The sequence below is a fragment of the Oncorhynchus kisutch genome, linkage group LG10, assembly GCF_002021735.2.
Source record: "Oncorhynchus kisutch isolate 150728-3 linkage group LG10, Okis_V2, whole genome shotgun sequence".
Lineage (NCBI taxonomy): Eukaryota > Metazoa > Chordata > Actinopteri > Salmoniformes > Salmonidae > Oncorhynchus > Oncorhynchus kisutch.
The window spans coordinates 38,041,421-38,060,771 of record NC_034183.2 but is presented as its reverse complement, the minus strand read 5'-3'; the positions used below and the strand labels follow the sequence as shown (position 1 = coordinate 38,060,771).

General features: G+C 44.8%; 1 protein-coding gene across 2 annotated transcripts in view; it reads left to right on the top strand.

Moving 5' to 3' along the window:
* The window catches only part of LOC109898120 (rho GTPase-activating protein SYDE2), a 75,691-nt gene that overhangs the window by 30,273 nt on the left and 26,067 nt on the right, over positions 1-19,351 (top strand). The window contains exons 3-4 of one of the 2 annotated variants that reach the window (XM_031833625.1): positions 7,747-8,933; positions 11,935-12,061. In XM_031833625.1, coding sequence (XP_031689485.1) covers positions 7,747-8,933; positions 11,935-12,061 — 1,314 coding nt within the window. Of the gene's footprint in view, positions 1-7,743; positions 8,934-11,934; positions 12,062-19,351 lie in introns of both variants that reach the window. The other variant, XM_020492933.2, reaches the window with a different exon arrangement.

Sequence of the window (19,351 nt, the reverse complement as noted above, 5' to 3'; positions counted from 1 at the left end):
CTGTTTTCTTCTAGGATTTTACCTGTGCTTAGCGCTATTTCATTTATTTTTATCCTAAAAAACTCCCTAGTCCTTGCCGATGACAAGCATACCCATAACATGATGCAGCCACCACCATGCTTGAAAATATGAAGAGTGGTACATACTGATGTGTTTTGCTGGATTTTCCCCAAACATAGTACTTTGTATTCAGGACATTAAGTTAATTTCTTTACCATATTTTTGCAGTTCAGGACATAAAGTTAATTTCTTTCAGTTTTACTTTAGTGCCTTATTGCAAACAGGATGCATGTTTTGGAATATTTGTATTCTGTACAGGCTTCCTCCTTTTCACTCTGTCATTTAGGTTAGTATTGTGGAGTAACTATAATGTTGTTGATCCATCCTCAGTTTTCTCCTATCACAGCCAATGAACTCTGTAACGGTTTTAAAGTCACCATTGGCCTCATGGTGGTGGCTGAGCTGGTTTCCCTGAGCTGTTTCCACTTTGACATTATGGGGTATTTTGTGTCTGGCCTACGCACAGTAGGCCAGACACAAAATCTCCATTTAATCCATTTGAAATTTAGGCTGTAACACAAGAAAATGTGGAAAAAAGTCAAGGGTTATAAATACATATATTTACAATATATTTTGATGGCAACGCGTAAAATTGCAGGAAATTTGCATTAAACTGTATCATGGTATCTCCACCACATGGCAAAATGTGTAGAAGTGCAGGAAAAACTTTAAAACAGATTAATATTGTCACTGCGGCCAGGAGGGCCTCTAAAATGTTAGGTTGGCGACTGCACCATTGGCCACACCCATGGCCACGCCCACCACCTAAGCCCCATTTTTATTCCGGAAAAAAACCTGCACGCGCACACACACACACAGTCCTTCGAAAATAAACAGACCGTTCCCTCTCTTAGCAGCTGTCTGGGCCCAGAACATTGTTACATGCAATCAAGCCAAGGGCCATAAATTCCTGCTCTTTGTGAGAGGTGTCAGTGGCAGGCTGCCTGGGGTCGGCCTGGGGGTCACAGAGGGTACGGGGGCGAGGGGTATGGGGTATGGAGGGTGGGGGTGACACTGGTCACTCAGCTCCGGTTCCAGCGGGTGGAATGCAACCCTTCGCCCTTTGACCTTATGAACATGACCCCACGATGTTAAGTATCAAACAGTTGGCTGTTGTGGATGAGGGTTCTGTTTATACCATTAGATTTTGGATAATTGCCGAAGACATTTCCACATGTACTAATCTGAAAACAGATTTCGAATAAGACAATGATTTTGAACAGACACTTAACACGTTTTTTTTTTTTTTTTATAATGGGGGAATTATGAAACGGTTAGTTTTGGGTATGCAGTCTGATTGGTCAAACGGGTGTTCCAGTGGTTTCAGTGTGAGTCGTGAGTTTGGCCAAACCTAAACCTCAATATCTGGGACATGGCCCAACTTTAGATGGCACTTCTTCCAGAGGCTTTTCCCCCCTCTCTGTGTTGGTGTTTGTTATTGTGATGAAGCACTTGCTGACAGGGAAGTATGTTCAGCAGCCAGAGGAAAAGGAAGGGAGCCTAAACATGGTTTATTATGGAATGTCAGAACACCCCTTTTCACTGGCCAGGCCTCTGATTCTCAGGACAAGGGGTGACTTTGTCCCCCCCATACTCCATACCTCCTCCTTTGCACCTCTCCATGCATGCAGCAACCCACCCTGCACTATTCTTTCCCCCATGATACCCCTTTTCTACAGCCTCTGACACCTCCTCTGGCCCCTCCTTGCCTCCCTCTTATCCCTCCTCTGCCCATTCCCTGCCTCCCTCTTAAGGCGTCCACATCATTCCCATCCGAAACAGTTAGAAACATTCCGTGCATATATAATGATGCCATTTTGTGACGGGTTTTTTCTCGTTTTGGTCTTCGGTCGAATTACGGAGCCAAAGTCTACGCCCTTTCGTCGGTCAACAGCAGGGGTTCTTCAATGAAATATTTGTTGTCATTCAACAACAGATGACTCGTTTTCATGCACATTTTTATCAGTTGAGAAATACTGCACCAAACATTTTAGTCCGATTGTCAAACACGTCAAAATGAATGACAGATTTCTTGAGTTACGGTATCTTAGATTAATTCGGACTATTTTGAGGAAGAGTATACAGGCCCACGGAGTCTCATGATGGACAAACAGTACTGTTGCTGCTTTGTCTCTTTTTTTCAAGTGAAGGTCTTTTAAGGGAGTATGGAGCACACTCGTTCGGTTCGCCTAACAGAGTTCAGCTAGGCGTCAGCCGAACCAAAGCATGCAAAGCTTTTATCCCTCACCAGAATAGCACAGCAGGCCTCTCTGAAAATAGAGCAGGGGATGTTGTCATCTTCTCTAAAAAATTTTACTCTCATCTCTCTTACTCTCTCTTTTACTCCTATTCCCTCTCTCTATATTGCTCTCCTACTTTATCTTGCCTCTCTTTTTCTCTCCCTCTCCATTCTCACCCTCTTTCTGACTCCCTCTCTCTCCCTCTCCCTCTGCTTTGCGCTCTTTCAGTGATTAGCCAATAGAATGACTCCTTTGTCTCAGCACTGTGGAGGAACTTGCAGTTTGAAAACAGAAAAATGGAATGATACACACGTGAGAACTGTAAAGAGAGAATAGGCACATTGTAGCCTGTTTTCAAGTGATTTAATGTCTTATTTTCAACTGTAAAAGAATTGTGCCCAGAAAGTAATGCAATGTTGAAGAAATTAAATCAAGTTTTTGTTTTACTTGTACTAGTTATTGACTGTCTTCGAAGGCCATGAATGTAGATACTAGTACTGCAGTGCACCAAATCAAACACTGGTGAGTGTTTTATGTTCTGTACAATATACCGTGCCTTCGGAAAGTATTCAGATACCTTGACCTTTTTCACATTTTGTTGCTTTACAGCTTTATTCTAAAATGTATTAAATAGTTTTTTTCCCTCATCAATCTATACACAATACTCTATAATGACAAAGCAAGAACAGGTTTTTAGAAATGTTGCTAATTTATAAAAACTGAAATATCACATTTACATAGGTATTCAGACCCTTTACTCCGTACTTTGTTGAATCACATTTGGCACCAATTACAGCATTGAGTCTTCTTGGATATGACGCTACAATCTTGGCATGTACTTCCAGCGCTGACAGAGATAGCCGCCTCGCTTAGAATTCCTAGGAAACTATGCAGTATTTTTTTTGTGTTATTTCTTACATTTCTTACATTGTTACCCCAGGTAATCTTAGGTTTTATTACATACAGTCGGGAGGAACTATTGTATATAAGAGCAACGTCAACTCACCAACATTACGACCAGGAATATGACTTTCCCGAAGCGGATCCTCTGTTTGGCCTACCACCCAGGACAATGGATCAGATCCCAGCCAGTGACCCAAAAACAACGGCGCCGTAGAAGGGGCAGACGGAGCGGTCTTCTGGTCAGGCTCCGTAGACAGGCACATCGCGCACCGCTCCCGAGCATACTACTCGCCAATGTCCAGTCTCTTGACAACAAGGTAGACGAAATCCGAGCAAGGGTCGCCTTCCAGAGACATCAGAGATTGTAACGTTCTTTGTTTCACTGAAACATGGCTCACTCGAGACACGCTATCTATAGTGAGCAAAAATCCCAGAACCACACGGGGGGACCTAGTGAATGACCTGCAGAGAGCTGGGACAAAAGTAACAAAGCCTACCATCAGTAACACACTACGCCGCCAGGGACTCAAATCGTGCAGTGCCTGACGTGTCCCCCTGCTTAAGCCAGTACATGTCCAGGCCCGTCTGAAGTTTGCTAGAGAGCATTTGAATGATCCAGAAGAAGATTGGGAGAATGTCATATGGTCAGATGAAACCAAATTAGAACTTTTTGGTAAAAACTCAACTCGTCGTGTTTGGAGGACAAAGAATGCTGAGTTGCATCCACATTCACCTACTGTGAAGCATGGGTGTGGAAACATCATGCTTTGGGGCTGTTTTTCTGCAAAGGGACCAGGACGACTGATCCATGTAAAGGAAAAAATGAATGGGGCCATGTATCGTGAGATTTTGAGTGAAAACCTCCTTCCATCAGCAAGGGCATTGAAGATGAAACGTGGCTGGGTCTTTCAGCATGACAATGATCCCAAACACACCGCCCAGGCAACGAAGGAGTGGTCAAGGTCCTGGAGGAGTGGTTCAAGGTCCTGGAGTGGCCTATCCAGTCTCCAGATCTCAACCCCATAGAAAATCTTTGGAGGGAGTTGAAAGTCCGTGTTGCCCAGCAACAGCCCCAAAACATCACTGCTCTAGAGGAGATCTGCATGGAGGAATGGGCCAAAATTCCAGCAACAGTGTGTGAAAACCTTGTGAAGACTTACAGAAAACATTTGACCTCTGTCATGGCCAACAAAGGGTATATAACAAAGTATTGAGGAACTTTTGTTATTGACAAAATACTTATTTTCCATCATAATTTTCCACCATGTTACATGTTTTGGGCATCATCTCCCTTGAAGCTGAAGGTATTTTCCCTGTAGTGCGTGAAAAGGGAAGAGGGTAACGAAGAAGGGAGTAAATCCTATTTAGAAAGCGAATGGAAAAGCACTATTTTACATTTGAAATGGCTCAAGCATCCAGTCCAGGAATGGGCAACTGCCGGCATGCAACCCGCGACCCCACTTTTGAAGGACCTCCGATCAATCCTACATAAAATGTTTGAACTCAGGGTCTGAACTTGTTGCGAGTTATAATAGTAGTTTGATTGCTGCCAGACAAAAGATACCATGTGTGTTAAAAAGGTGGATTTGCGTTGCGTTCATTGCCACAGTTAGAAACTGTACAACACAGGTCTCAAAAAAGTGGAAGAAACTAGACATTATTGTGGCTGCAGCAGAAAAGTTTTTGGAACTCAAGGAAAGACTTGCAAGGGGTACTGGCGCCAGAAGACCCGCCCTCCCAGGCTCCCCTTGAGCTCGTGTAGGGATCAGATCTGTTGTTTTTGTCACGCCTTGGTCATTGTATTTTGTGTTTTCGTTATATATTTGGTCAGGCCAGGGTGTGACAGGGGTTTATGTTATTGTATTTCGTATTGGGGTTTGTAGTATTTGGGATCGCGGCTGATTAGGGGTGTTGTATAGGCTTGGCTGCCTGAGGCGGTTCTCAATCAGCTGTCAGGTGATTCTTGTTGCCTCTGATTTGGAACTGTATTTAGGTAGCCTGAGTTTCGCTTTGTCTTTCGTGGGTGATTGTTCCTGTCTCTGTGTAGTGTTCACCAGATAGGCTGTAATAAGTTTCACGTTCCGTTTGTTGTTTTTGTATTTATTAGTTTTCATGTATCGCACTTTTCTTCATTAAAGACATGAGTAACCACCACGCTGCATTTCGGTCCGACTCTCTTTCAACAAACGAAGAACGCCGTTACAGTTTTATTTGAATTTTTTTTGTACGTTTTTTTATGTTTCTGTTTTTTGGGGAATCCTGATTCCATCTCGTATAGTAGGTGGCAGGATGCACATTCAATTGTGTGATCGCCAATATACCATAGAAGAATCGTAGAATACACAAGGTACCATTTCGAAATGTGGTTGTGCATCAGCAGTTTCTCTTGTTATGTCAGTCAAAATGTTTAGATTGTTAAATTAGATTAGCAGCCAGCTATCTGAACTTGTTATCATGGTCAAATTACCGGCCGGGCGGCTCCCATTGATTTTGTAAGTCAGTCTCACTCAGATGTAATAATTAAAACTGCAAACATTTCTCTCCGCCCCATGGCAAAATGTGTAGAATTGCAGCAAACTTGCTTCCAGGTTGCCCATCCCTGATCTAAGCTGTAGCTAGCCTGGCCTGAGGCTAGCCTGGCCTGAGCCGCCACCACGGATAGATGCCCACCCGGACCCTGCCCTATAGGTTCAGGTTTTGCGGGGGTACTGTCACGCCCTGACCTTATAGAACCTTTTTATGTCTCTATTTGGTTTGGTCAGGGTGTGATTTTGGGTGGGCATTCTATGATCTATTTTCTATGTTTTTGTATTTCTATGTTTTGGCCGGGTATGGTTCTCAATCAGGGACAGCTGTCTATCGTTGTCTCTGATTGGGAATCATACTTAGGCAGCCTTTTCCCCTTTTGTCATTGTGGGAATTTGTCTTTGTTAGGGGTACAATAGCCCTTGTAAGCTTCACGGTCGTGTTTTGTTATTTCTTGTTTGTGGCGACATTTTAACAAGTAAAAGAATGTACGCTTACCGTCTTCCTTGAACGACGGCCGTGACAGCTTCTGTCTTGTCTCTGACTAACATTCCTGAATGTAAGTTCATATCCCTGTTAGGCAAGTTATAGATGCATACCAGACATACAGTATCTATACCTAGAGTAACAGACTGCCTTCAGTAATGTTAGCCTTGCGCCGTGAAGCATTCCTCTTTGTGAAGCAGTTTGTTTCAGCCGTGGCTTGCGTGCACCTTTGCTAATAAGATCTGGCGTAATCTAATTTGAATTTCCCCAGTATTTAATTCAATTAAACACAACACTAGAATGAATTTTTAGCTAAGGGCTGACCTATTTTTTTTTTTTCAATGGTGAAGTTTGTCATGGTCTGACCTGGTATGCAAGTGGTTGCCAACAGTGTAATGTGAGTGAATTTAGTCCCATATTAGTCTAATTTAAACCCCTGTCTAAATGTCAGATGTCTAATCTTTGCTCACAAAGTGAAAAGCTAAACACTGACTTACAGTTGAAGTTGGAAGTTTACATACACCTAAGCTAAATTCATTTTAACTCAGTTTTTCACAATTCCTGACATTTAATCCTAGTAAATATTGCCTGTTTTAGGTCAGTTAGGATCACCACTTTATTTTAAGAATTTGAAATGTCAGCATAATAGTAGTGATTTATTTCATAGGACTCGTTTTACTGTGGATATAGATACTTCTGTACCTGTTTCCTTCAGCATCTTCACAAGGTCCTTTGTTGTTGTTCTGGGATTGATTTGCACTTTTTGCACCAAAGTATGTTCATTTCTAGGAGAGAGAACACATCTCCTTCCTGAGCGGTATGACGGCTGCGTGGTCACATGGTGTTTATACTTGCGTACTATTGTTTGTACAGATGAACGTGGTACCTTCAGGCATTTGAAAACTAGACTTGAAAACTAGACTACCATTTTTTTTCTGAGGTCTTGGCTGATTTCTTTTGATTTTCCCATGATGTCAAGCAAAGAGGCACTGAGTTGGAAGGTCGGCCTTAAATTACATCCCCAGATACACCTCCAATAGGCTAATTGACATAATTTGAGTCAATCAGAAGCTTCTAAGCCATGACATCATTTTCTGGAATTTTCCAAGCTGTTTAAAGGCACAGTCAACTTAGTGTATGTAAACTTCTGACCCACTGGAATTGTGATACAGTGCATTATTAGTGAAATAATCTGTCTGTAAACAATTGTTGGGAAATTACTTGTGTCATGCACAAAGTAGATGTCCTAACCGACTTGCCAAAACTATAGTTTGTTAACAAGATATTTGTGGAGGTGTTGAAAAATTAGTTTTATTGACTCAACCTAAGTGTGTGTAAACTTCTGACCTCAACTGTATACAGTAAGTACATGGCAAATGAATTTAAGAAATCTTTCCAGTGCCCTTCTTTAGTGCCACGAGGTTGAGTGTTATCTTGGTGTATTATCTTGGTAATCTATTATCTTGGTGTATTTTCATAGGTTAAAATGATGTCTACCGCTCTCTCTGTCCTGGTTGTTTCCCTGCAGCAGAAGCCCCTGACCTGGCCATCCCTGACTTCCCGCCGCCCTCAGGCCTCAACCCTGCCAAAAAGGGAAGCTCCCTCAACTGGTCATTCCCGGACAGGATCAAGTCTCCACGCACTGTCAGGAAACTCTCCATGAAGATGAAGAAGCTTCCAGAACTCAGCCGCAAGCTCAGCGTAAAAGGGACCCCTAGCAACAACAACAGCAGCTGCAACGGAGCCAGCGAGAGCAGCATCTTAAAGACAAGGACCCAGTGTCCCAAAAACAATTACGGGTCAGAACCAGGCCCAGCTCCTCCCAGGTTGTCCCCAAGGGGTGGGCAGGGGGCGGTGGCTAGCCATAATGTGATCTCGAGGTATCACCTGGACAGCAGTGTGTCGACGCAACAAAGCTACAGCAAGAAGAAGAGCAGCGGGACCTCCAAGTCGGCTAGCAAGGGGGGCTACCTCAGTGACGGGGACTCCCCAGAACTGGTGACCAAGTCTGGGAAGCACGGGTCCTCAGAGGCCAAGGGAGGCAATGGGAAGGAGAAAGACCCAGCCACTGGAGGAGGAGAGAAAACAGGAGCTGGAGGAGTAACCGGAGGAAGTGGCAGCCCCAGGCTGAACGGCACAGAACTAGACATTGACGCGTTCCGCCACTACGCCTTCACAGAACAGCCTAAGTGCACCCAGTACATCTCGGGCCTGATGAGCCTGCACTTCTACGGCGCTGAGGACCTCAAGCCACCACGCTTCGACTCCCGAGACGTCTACTGTGCCATCCAGGTGGACTCGGTCAACAAGGCGCGCACTGCCCTGCTCACCTGTCGGACCACCTTCCTAGACATGGACCACACCTTCAACATTGAGCTGGAGAACGCCCAGCACCTGAAACTAGTGGTGTTCAGCTGGGACCCCACACCCAAGAAGAACCGGGTGTGCTGTTACGGCACAGTGGTGTTACCGGCACTCTTCAGGGTGACCAGAAGTCATCAGCTGGCGGTGAAGCTGGAGCCTCGAGGCCTGATCTACGTGAAGCTGAACCTGATGGAGCAGTGGCAGAACTCCCTGGATGGAGGCTATAATGGGGACCGGGAGCCACAGATGTTTGGGGTGGAGGCCTGGAGGGTGGTTGTGAGGGAAAACACAGGACTCATGCTGCCCCTGCTCATCGAGAAGTGCATCACGGAGATCGAGACGAGAGGCTGCCAGGTGAGTTCAGTTCATAGTGTTAATGTTTAATGTTTTTACAGCCTTTTATGTCCAACAATGAAAATTTGGCCCACAGGTCTTGGACTGTCAGAGAACCCTTATTTAGACCTTGGACTTTCTTAGTTAGCCAACTACCGATTTTGGCAAGGAATATCCAGTACAGTGCTTTCATATTGCGACAGCCAGCAAGCTGTGTGAGTGGCCTGGTTACTCAGCATTCGGTGAGAGAGGAACATGTCCAGAGGCGAGTTCTGGATGATTCTGGTTGAGTGGCAGACATTAGACCATGCATCACATAACAGGCCTTCTTGTTTTCATGTTGCAAGTGGCCTTTTATGTGATACAGAAAGAGAGAGAGATGGAACAGAGCGAGACAGGCAGCAGGGGTATTGGGAGGCTGGCTACACATGTACCATATGAGAACTGCTCTATACCTCTCCTTCTTTGATGCCGAGTGCCAAAGGAGAGAGACTCTCTAATTAGTCTCTCTTCTTTGGCACTGGTTTCTTCTAATTAGCTGAGATGCCACCCAGCAGTAAAAGTGTCTGGCTGCTGCCATAGAAATTCCATCCACCTTAGGGAGGATGCTACGGGCAGCAGGTGCCCTGAGTGGCTGGTCCTTGGTGGGCAACCTCCATTGGGCCATTCTCCAGGGCCTTTCTCCAGGCCTCTCCTACACTACATAACACAGCTCATCTATCAGTCCTCTGGCTGACTGCTCTACATGGACTTGCCCTTAGTAGGGGAAGGGGACTATATGGCTACCAGCAGTCTCATAGGTAGACCTTCCTTCAGGTTCTTATAGAGGACATTTATCAGTGTTACTCTAAAGGGGCTGTCTGGCCTAGACACTGAGCATGCCATGGGACTGTCCCTAACTGGGGTGGCTAACTGGGGTGGCTATTTGGGCCAATCAGTGTTGTGCTAATGGTTTTAGCCACTGGCCAAGTTAATTTATGACCTGTGTTTTCTTTGTACTAGTCCATTTATTTCTCTCTCCCCTTCTCACTCTCTCCATTTCTCTTTCTTGTTCTCTCCATTTCTCTCTCCTGTTCTCTTTCTCTGTTGTTTTAAAGAGACACACATATGTCAAAGACATAGTAGAGCTTATGTAAGGGGATATGACTATGTATCACTAGATGCAGTTTGGAGCCATCTTTACCCCGTGGTCCCCCAGGGGCCCATGCTGAGAGAGGTTAGGAGGGGATCTACACCAGATTACACAGGAATTTATAGGACTTGTCACTGAGGCTGGCAGAGAGAGCCAGACAAACAGCATAGCATGTCTTTAGAAATAATTATGTGTATCCCTAGATGGAGACTACTCTCGTTTCAGTGTCTCCACAAATGCATGGCCCGAGGGGCTCTGAAGCTTTTAAGGAACTTGGGGATGATTGTGGCTGTTCTGAAAAGACTGCAGATTGGTGTCACAGAAGCGAGTAATGTGTGTGGATGCTGTAATGCATGTTTTTTGTGTTTAGTAGAGTCAGATGCCTTTAAGAATGTACAGTATCTCTACCAGACATATTGACAAAAATAGCCAGCTGATATCAGAAGCTACGAGGGGTCAGAAGTCTGTAAATGGTGCAGGTGCAACCATCTTTTTTCAACCTGTGAAGTTCCACTCCCTACTGATTGGCTTAGTTAGGGGTCCAACCAGTGTCTCTCTCTGTGTGTGTGTGTATGCTCGCTCATTCAGGGTTCATTCAGAAAGTCCCTAACTCACCAGAGTAAACCATTCTGTTGTTTTTAATTAAGATGAGGACAGACCATTATTTCCTGTGCGTGCGTACATGTGCATGTATGTTGCTCAGCAGTGCAGTAGATAAGGCCAAGGCCTCTTCACTAGCAGCTGTCACACCAGCGCCTGCTGCTCTGCTCTCTCCTCTGAGCTTCTACTGACCCTAAGCTAAAGGTAGAGCTTTCTCTCAATGGACTTGTTCATTGTGCCCAGTGACTTCTGTTTACTTTTGCACAAAGCTAAATCCTTGTCTAATCTGCCCATTTTTCTCCCTCTCGTGTGAGGGAGTGAGGTTTAGAAATGCTAGACAGAACCGAGAGATCTCAGGCACGAACAGTGTGGCTAGTAGCCTGTATAGACATGTGGTTGGAGCCTGTAGGTCTGTAAAAACTATAGATATTGTGTCCAGCTTAGTGTTGTCACGATACCAGAATTCTGACTTCGATACCAGGTTAAGTATCAAGATAGTCGACACTGAAACATTACTCAATACCAAAACGATACTCGATACCGAAACGATACCACAGCAACTGATTAGCTAAAGTCACAGAAAAACCACTGGGCTTTCTTTTTTTAAACATGAAACAATGTTAATAACCGGTGGAACTAAAATAACAAGTAGAATATCTTCTATATTCAATTTCTTTCGAAAAATAAAAAAGTTTTCCTTATGCAAAACCATATGAGACTCAGAGCATCCAAAATGACATAAAAAAATAAAAAACACTTTGAAACTCATTTCTGAAGCTTCTATATTGCAATATAGTCTACACATCATAGAAACAACAATGGATTTTACACAGCATACTACGATTCCCAGAGAGCATTTCAACTCCCAGGGTGCAATGCTCCACCCATGGCTGATGGCTGGCTACTGATAGCAAGCCCAGACAAATGCAAAGTAGTCTAAATAAATTGCTGTCATGTCGAATTTATGAGTGCATTTCACATTCATTTTGGGTTGTAGTGATATTATAATGCTCACATGAATGTCATGCTGAATATACACAAAACATTGCTCTAACACCTGCTCTTTCCATGACATAGACTAACCAGGTGAATCCAGGTGAAAGCCATGGTCCCTTATTGATGTCACTTCTTAAATCCACTTCAATCAGTATAGATGAAGAGGAGGGACAGGTTAAATGAGCAATTTTTGATCCTTGAACCAATTTAGACGGATTGTATGTGGGTGAATGGGTTGTGAATGACCTGGTTATATTTGGGAACATATTTAAGCTAGGTGTGTGTTTTCTCCAGGTTGTGGGCCTCTACCGTCTGTGTGGCTCAGCAGCAGTAAAGAAGGAGCTGCGGGAGGCCTTTGAGAGGGACAGCCTAGGAGTGGAGCTCTGTGAAAACACCTACCCTGACATCAACGTCATCACGGGTAACATTACACTGCCAACCGCATCAGAACCTCTGTCCCCTAACATATACAAAAAAAACTTGCTGTGTGTGTGACATATACACATGTCATACAAGTCTGTGTGTGCGTGCGTTTTGTAGTAAAAGCATTCCAGTCAGCATACCACCCGTATGTGAGTTTGCCTGAGGAGAGAGTCCTCACACGAACCAGCCAATCATCCAGGCCAACGTGCATTTAGGTCAATCCTTCATTCCTCTCTTCCAGGTTCAGACACACAACTCTGACCACCTCCGGAACACACACACATACACAGTTTTGCCATTATCTACACAAGAGGAGACAATAACCCAGTTTCACTCTGCTTAAAGTACTGTAATTCCTCACTGGTTTCTATCAGTGTCAGTGACAAACTAGGACAAACGATTTAATTTACTAAATATTTGTATTTGTTCTGCCTGAACATGTGGGGACTTGTGTGAATGTCCAATTTTCCTCTTTCCCATGCAGAAGAATATTAGCCTGATCAAAATGGCTGAATTAACCAACACCAGTTATCTGTTCACTTCTAGAGTCTTCCTGCCATGTCACCTTCAGTCAACCAATGAATACAGATTCCGGGAATAGACAGTTAAGAGAAAAATACTTGCTCATGGATTTCTCCCACCGGAAAAAAAAAGAGGAAGACCATGGAAGCCCTCGGGCATTGTGGGATTGGGAAGAGGCCCATATAGGAGTCCTCGTATGATGCCTGCTTTGATCTGAATGCATGGCAGAGCAAAGAACACAGTTAACAGTTGAGTGGGTAATTAAAAAAAGGGCCAACACTAGCGTGGATTGTTGGTTTTTGCTTGCTGCCTAAATTTGCTCTGCCGAGCATGCGGCTGTTGCAGATGGGCTGAGGAAGTGGCGTGAGGGAGAAAGAGAGGAAGGGTGGTTGTCCTGGGCTGGGCAGGGCTGGGTCAGGCTGGGCAGAGAGCGGTGGTAGATAGAGGGTATGGGGGTTGGTGGTTTGAGTGGAGTCAGGCCAGCCAGAGAGAGAGAGAGAGACAGAGAGGCTAGCTAATAAGCATGCCAAATGTATGAGCTAAGAGGAGTCGGTGAGGGCTGGCTTGTCACGGCTAATTTAAAAGGCAGAGGTAGTAAAAAGGAAGACCAGGTCAAAGTTCAAGCCAGAGCTTGCAAAACATGTGCACTGCCTGGCCTTCCTTTGTTTCAAACCTTGATCCCAGACAAAGTTACCAACATCAGCAAACAGCCTCATCATGGTTGTCATGCTCTGAATACAGAACAGTAGCTGACATAAATTAACTGAATTTATTTAGCTAACTCTCTTTTTGTATCAGCAGATTTTCTGGGGTTAGATTTTCCTTGCACTTTCAGTTTCACCCCATAAAGTTTTTGCTATGTACATTCAGAAGTTTTTTTTGTAGGTTAACATGGAGTCAATAGACACATAGACAACGGGAGTCTGGACTTTGCAGATCTGTACTGTAATTGAATCAGAGTCTGTGTTAACAGCTGGGATGTGGCTTAAATCAGGGAGGGAGGTGGAGGGGGGCAGACGCACGCTCTCTCTCTCTTAGCCCCCTTTGACTAAGGGACAATTCCTCCAGGGCTGGGAGGCTTTGGCAGGACCCAGTGTCCACAGACCCACCCTCCAGTCCCCCAGCCCTCCAGTCCCCAGCCCCTTTAGACAGGAGCACAGATGGAGGGACAAGCTGGTCATTTTACTTTTAGTCACGGTTGTGTGTTTTCAGTCCACCAGGCAGGGATTACCTCTGACTCTTCTGGTCCCGCTTGTAGAATCCGTAATGCTTAACCAAGGGAGGCAGTAAAGAGAGGCCTACTGGGTCAGTAACAGCATCTGCCATTTTGAAGTTCTTCTTGAAGTATAATTTATTTTTAGTCTATGTAACATAGCTAGGGCGGCAGGGTAGCCTAGTGGTTAGAGCATTGGATTAGTAACCGAAAGGTTGCAAGTTCAAATCCCCGAGCTGACAAGGTTAACCCACTGTTCGTAGGCCGTCTTTGAAAATAAAGATTTGTTCTTAACTGACTTGCGTAGTAAAATAAAGGTTAAAAAAAAGAGCCTATACAAGGATCCCTTGTGTGGTGTTCATGTTATTCACCCAATGTTCACAGGTCTGATGGACCCAATACAGAATTTACGTAAAAATACCTAATACTTAGATGTTGTCTTATACCAATTACAAGTAATATAGACCGCATACATGGTTAGTATGTGCCATTTACCTCTGCTAGATCACATTTATCAATAAAAGCGCTGTTTTTTTAGATAATCAAAACATGGGTGGAATAAATCATGTTTATCTTGAACAAATATAAATGAAACAAGGTTTTCATCACTATTGATGTTTATTGCTTTGATCTGAACAAATTGGAAGGACAAATTTTACATAGTGTTTTATGGAAATGATAAATGAGCCCCATTGAACACAAATTAAGGCTGGTCTATACACCACATGAGGGACAGAGTTTTACTGTGTGTGGTTGCAAATGTATTTCTTGCACTTGATGCATGTGTACTGCGTCTTCCTGTCTTTCTTGGGTCCACACACATCACAGTGCTTCTTTTTGTTGCTGCCGGCTGCAATCTACAATGATGAAAATGCTTAGTTCATGAATTGTACTAACATCTCACTCACTCACATATATAGTTACAGCAAGCCAAGGTAGGAGATTCAGACACACACACACATGCAACAACATCACTCACACCAGCATCCTCCTCCTGAAACCTCCTCACGATGGCTGCAGAAGCTGGGGTCCTTGGGATATGTTGCCTCCTCTGGATTTGAGGTCTTACCAATGCCTTGCCCAGCTCCCCGAGAAAGAGCCGGCTCCTCTGGAGCTTCCCCCTGTTTCAATGTCATTCAGATGACAACCGCGTTGTAAGCTGAGATGTCCAAGATGTTGAAGAATATCACAAGTGGCTAACGTTGGGTTCTTCTTTTGCAACTTTAGCCAGTCACCAGCTTGTCTAAGTTGTCCACCCCTCCTTTTGTGGCATTGTAATCCATTATGATTTCTGGTTTCCTGGCCACACAGACTCTCCCATTCCTATGCAGCGTACTCATGAGTACCACATTTTTGCCTTTCTTTGGCACATAGGGCACTAGGGACGTGTCAGCCGTGAACACAAACTCAGAGGAATAAATAGACCTGTTCCATGTATTTAACATACTGATAGATAGTTGTAAAATGGATTTAAGTTTCCCTGCATTAAAGTCCACAGCTACTAGGAGGGCCGCCTCTGGGTGAGTGTTTTCTTGTTTGCTTATAGCGGAATACAGCTCATTCAGCGGTTATTTACAAAAAACATTGTCCTTTGCCCCTTGTCTTACCAGACGCTGCTGTTCTATCCTGCCGGTGCAGAGTTTAACCAGCCAGCTGTATGTTGATAGTGTCGTCGTTCATCCACGACTCTGTGAAGCATACGATATTACTGTTTTGAATGCCACGTTGGTAGTTTAATCCTCCGCGAAGGTCTTCTATTGGATTCTCCAAAGAATGCACGTTTGCTAGCTGAATGGAAGGAAGTGGGGGGTTTATTCGATCGCCTACGAATTCTCAAAAGGCAGCCCGCCCTCCGACCCCTTTTTCTCTGCCTTTACGTGAAGACGCAAATCACAGGGATCTGGGCCTGTTCCTGAGAAAGCAATATATCGTTCGCGTCGGGCTCGTCAGAAAAAAAGGATTCTGGTATTCCGTGGTGAGTAATCGCAGTCCTGATGTCCAAAAGTAATTTTTGGTCATAAGAGAGACGGTAGTGGCAACATTATGTACAAAATAAGTTACAAACAACACAAATAAATGAACAAAAAAACGCAATCGGTTGGGGGCACATAAAACTGCCTTTTTCTCCGGCGCCGTTTTACTCATCACGTGATGTTGCGGCCACGGAGTCCCTGTCACGTCCAAGACAACCTGCATCCCTTGGTTCTTCTCAGGGGCTCCTCCATCTGGCTTCCCCGTATACACTTGCAAGTTCCACGTATATGATGGGGTCCACGTATATGATGAAGCAGCATCGCAGTCAGCCCAGATCTTGATTCCATATTTTATGTGTTTAGAAGATCTGTACTGCCTGAAGGGGCAGCAGAACCTAAATGCATAAGCTGCTCATCAACAGTAACGTTGGGCCCAGAGTTGTAAAACAGGGAAAGGTGGTCCACCCACTTGTGCCACACACTGACCTGATTTGCAGCTAGCTTGTCCTTCTACCGCCGAACTGGTCTGGTGTCTCGGTTATCGAAGTGGATAATCCTGGAAATAATGTGGGAAGTTTTCCAGAACTTTTTCATGCAACAATGTATCTGCCAGTTTCGGCATCCCACAAGGATTCTGTGGATTTCCCCCATTGGATCTGAAAACAGCAGCAAGGATAAGAACCCCAAAGTATGCATGTAAATGAGTTTGGTCCATCTCCTTCCGTCTCTCTCCAAAAACATGCCTTCCCTCCAAATGAGTGCAGTCCACAATGATTTTCTGAATGGTGTCTGGGATGAACAGTTCAAAAGAAGACATTATGTCCTGCAGATGAGTAACCGCCTTCTGCGTCGGCCCTGGTTGCATCCTTATCACATTGGCAGCCATGCGGGGTGGCTCATTCCTTGGGCAAAAAAAACACAGAAAAGCGGGAGACAGGCAGGGACACAGACAGACAGGTTCTTGGTGCAATGTTGAAACAGCAGGCCCAGGGAGGAGGAAGACAGAGTGAAGGCACACAGCAAACCTTTTTGTTTCATTTGTATTTGTTTTCACCTACACACACACTTTTCCATACTATTATTACCCTCGGTTCCAATGGACCAAAACACCACATATGTAAAATACATGTGTAGGGGGGTGCAGTGTGCACTCAATGAAAAGGTGTTATTGTACATGTTCTTCACAGAAAATGAGCCAAAGCCAATGAGTCTCAGGTTCTATCATTGTATCATTTTTATTTTAGTAAACATTGAAAATGGGTCCTTACAGACCCGAACACCACACAAGGGTTAACTGATCTTGTTGCTCCACCTGGTAGCTAATGCAAGGACAGTTGACAGTTATCTGAGAGGATAGCCCTATCAGCCCTTTCAAGCAACTTTCTGCTTGGCAGGAAGCCAACAAGAAGCCTCAGTGATGTGTTCTAAAATGAACAGAACAGTGAAAGGTAGGCCAGTGTGTTGAGCTGCTAGTTGCTCCAAAGAAGAAACCGAAAGTTGAGACTCCTTATTCACTTGTTGGTTTGTTACAGGTTTGCAAAGGGAGGGTATTATATTACTGCTAACTTTCTATGTTTACCTGTAAACTACCCGAATTTGGCCTCCCGGGTGGCGCAGTGGTTAAGGGGTGCTGTACTGCAGCGCCAGCTGTGCCATCAGAGACTCTTTTGGGTACTTGAGATTATCACAGGTGCCTAATTATCTTTGGGCCTCTGTGTGGCCTTGTAAACTCAGCAGAAAAAAGAAACGTCCTCTCACTGTCAACTGCGTTTATTTTCAGCAAACGTAACGTGTAAATATTTGTATGAACATACGATTCAACAACTGAGACATAAACAGAACAGGTTCCACAGACATGTGACTAACATAAATGGAATAATGTGTCCCTGAACAAAGGGAGGGTCAAAATCAAAATTAACAGTCAGTATCTGGTGTGGCCACCAGTTGCATTAAGTACTTCAGTGCCTCTCCTCCTCATGGACTGCACCAGATTTGCCAGTTCTTGCTGTGAGATGGTACCCCACTCTTCCACCAAAGCACCTGCTAGTTCCTGGACATTTCTGAGGGGAATGGCCCTAGCCCTCACCCTCCGATCCAACAGGTCCCAGACGTGCTCAATGGGATTGAAATCCGGGCTCTTCGCTGGCCATGGCAGAACACTGACATTCCTATCTTGCAGGAAATAACGCACAGAACGAGCAGTATGGCTGATGGCATTGTCATGCTGGAGGGTCATGTCAGGATGAGCCTGCAGGAAGGGTACCACATGAGGGAGGAGGATGTCTTCCTTGTAACGCACAGCGTTGAGATTGCCTGCAATGACAACAAGCTCGGTCCGATGATGCTGTGACACACCACTCCAGACCATGATGGACCCTGCACCTCCAAATCGATTCCGCTCCAGAGCCTCGGTGTAACGCTCATTTCTTCTACGATAAACGGGAATCTGACCATCACCCCTGGTGAGACAAATCCGTGACTCTTCAGTGAAGAGCCTTTTTTGCCAGTCCTGTCTGGTCCAGCGACGGTGGGTTTGTGCCCATAGGTGACGTTGTTGTCCGTGATGTCTGGTGAGGACCTGCCTTACAACAGGCCTACAAGCCCTCAGTCCAGCCTCTCTCAGCCTATTGCGAACAGTCTGAGCACTAATGGAGGGATTGTGCGTTCCTTGTGTAACTCGGGCAGTTGTTGCCGTCCTGTACCTGTCCCTCAGGTGTGATGTTCGGACGTACCGATCCTGTGCAGGTGTTGTTACACATGGTCTGCCACTGTGAGGACAATCAGCTGTCCGTCCTGTCTCTCTGTAGCTCTGTCTTAGGCGTTTTTACACACTTTATTTATTCTACAATATCAATGTCTTTGTTGTAAATATTGACGCCAAACTGGTGGCATTTGTGAGTTAAAGTCAATAGTTGGAAGAGTTGCAGAATTAATAGAAAACCATTCCATTTTATATTAGATGCTTTTTTCATTAATTAGGCTATTTTCTCTTAAGCCATATGATCTTTCTACTAGAAACTCATGGACACAGATATAAAACATTTACCCTATATATGAATACTTTTTAAAAAGGTTATTCAAGTATAAATGACCAAAGTTACCATAGACTGCCATAGATTACCTCATTTTGCAAGCCTAGTTTATCAGGGATACAGACCCCAGTTTGTAGCTCAGCTAGCTAACTTGAATTATTTTTCATACCGCCAGTCCACTTCCCTCCACTCCAGCCCTCCCAATGCAGTGAAGACATGGAAAGACGTTAACAAGTGCCCCCTTTGTTGCCGAACAAATACAGATGGTATTCGCGCGTGGTGGATTAGCTGAGCTCTAGGCCACCAGGAGGCAGGGAGGCCCCGGAGGGAGGTGGTCAGCCTGCCATACAAAGACCTACAGCCATGGCCCTGTGTGAGTGGGTGGATGGGTGTCAGAGAGAGTAGCAGGCAACACAAGGACTGCCCTCTCTCTACTGGTCTGCTGGTTCGAGTGGATGGGGGAGTAGTGGGGGTGCTGAAATTGGGGTTGTAGTGTTGGTAGGAGAGAACATGTCCGTAATTTGTTGCTTTAGGGTGGCACCGGCCGA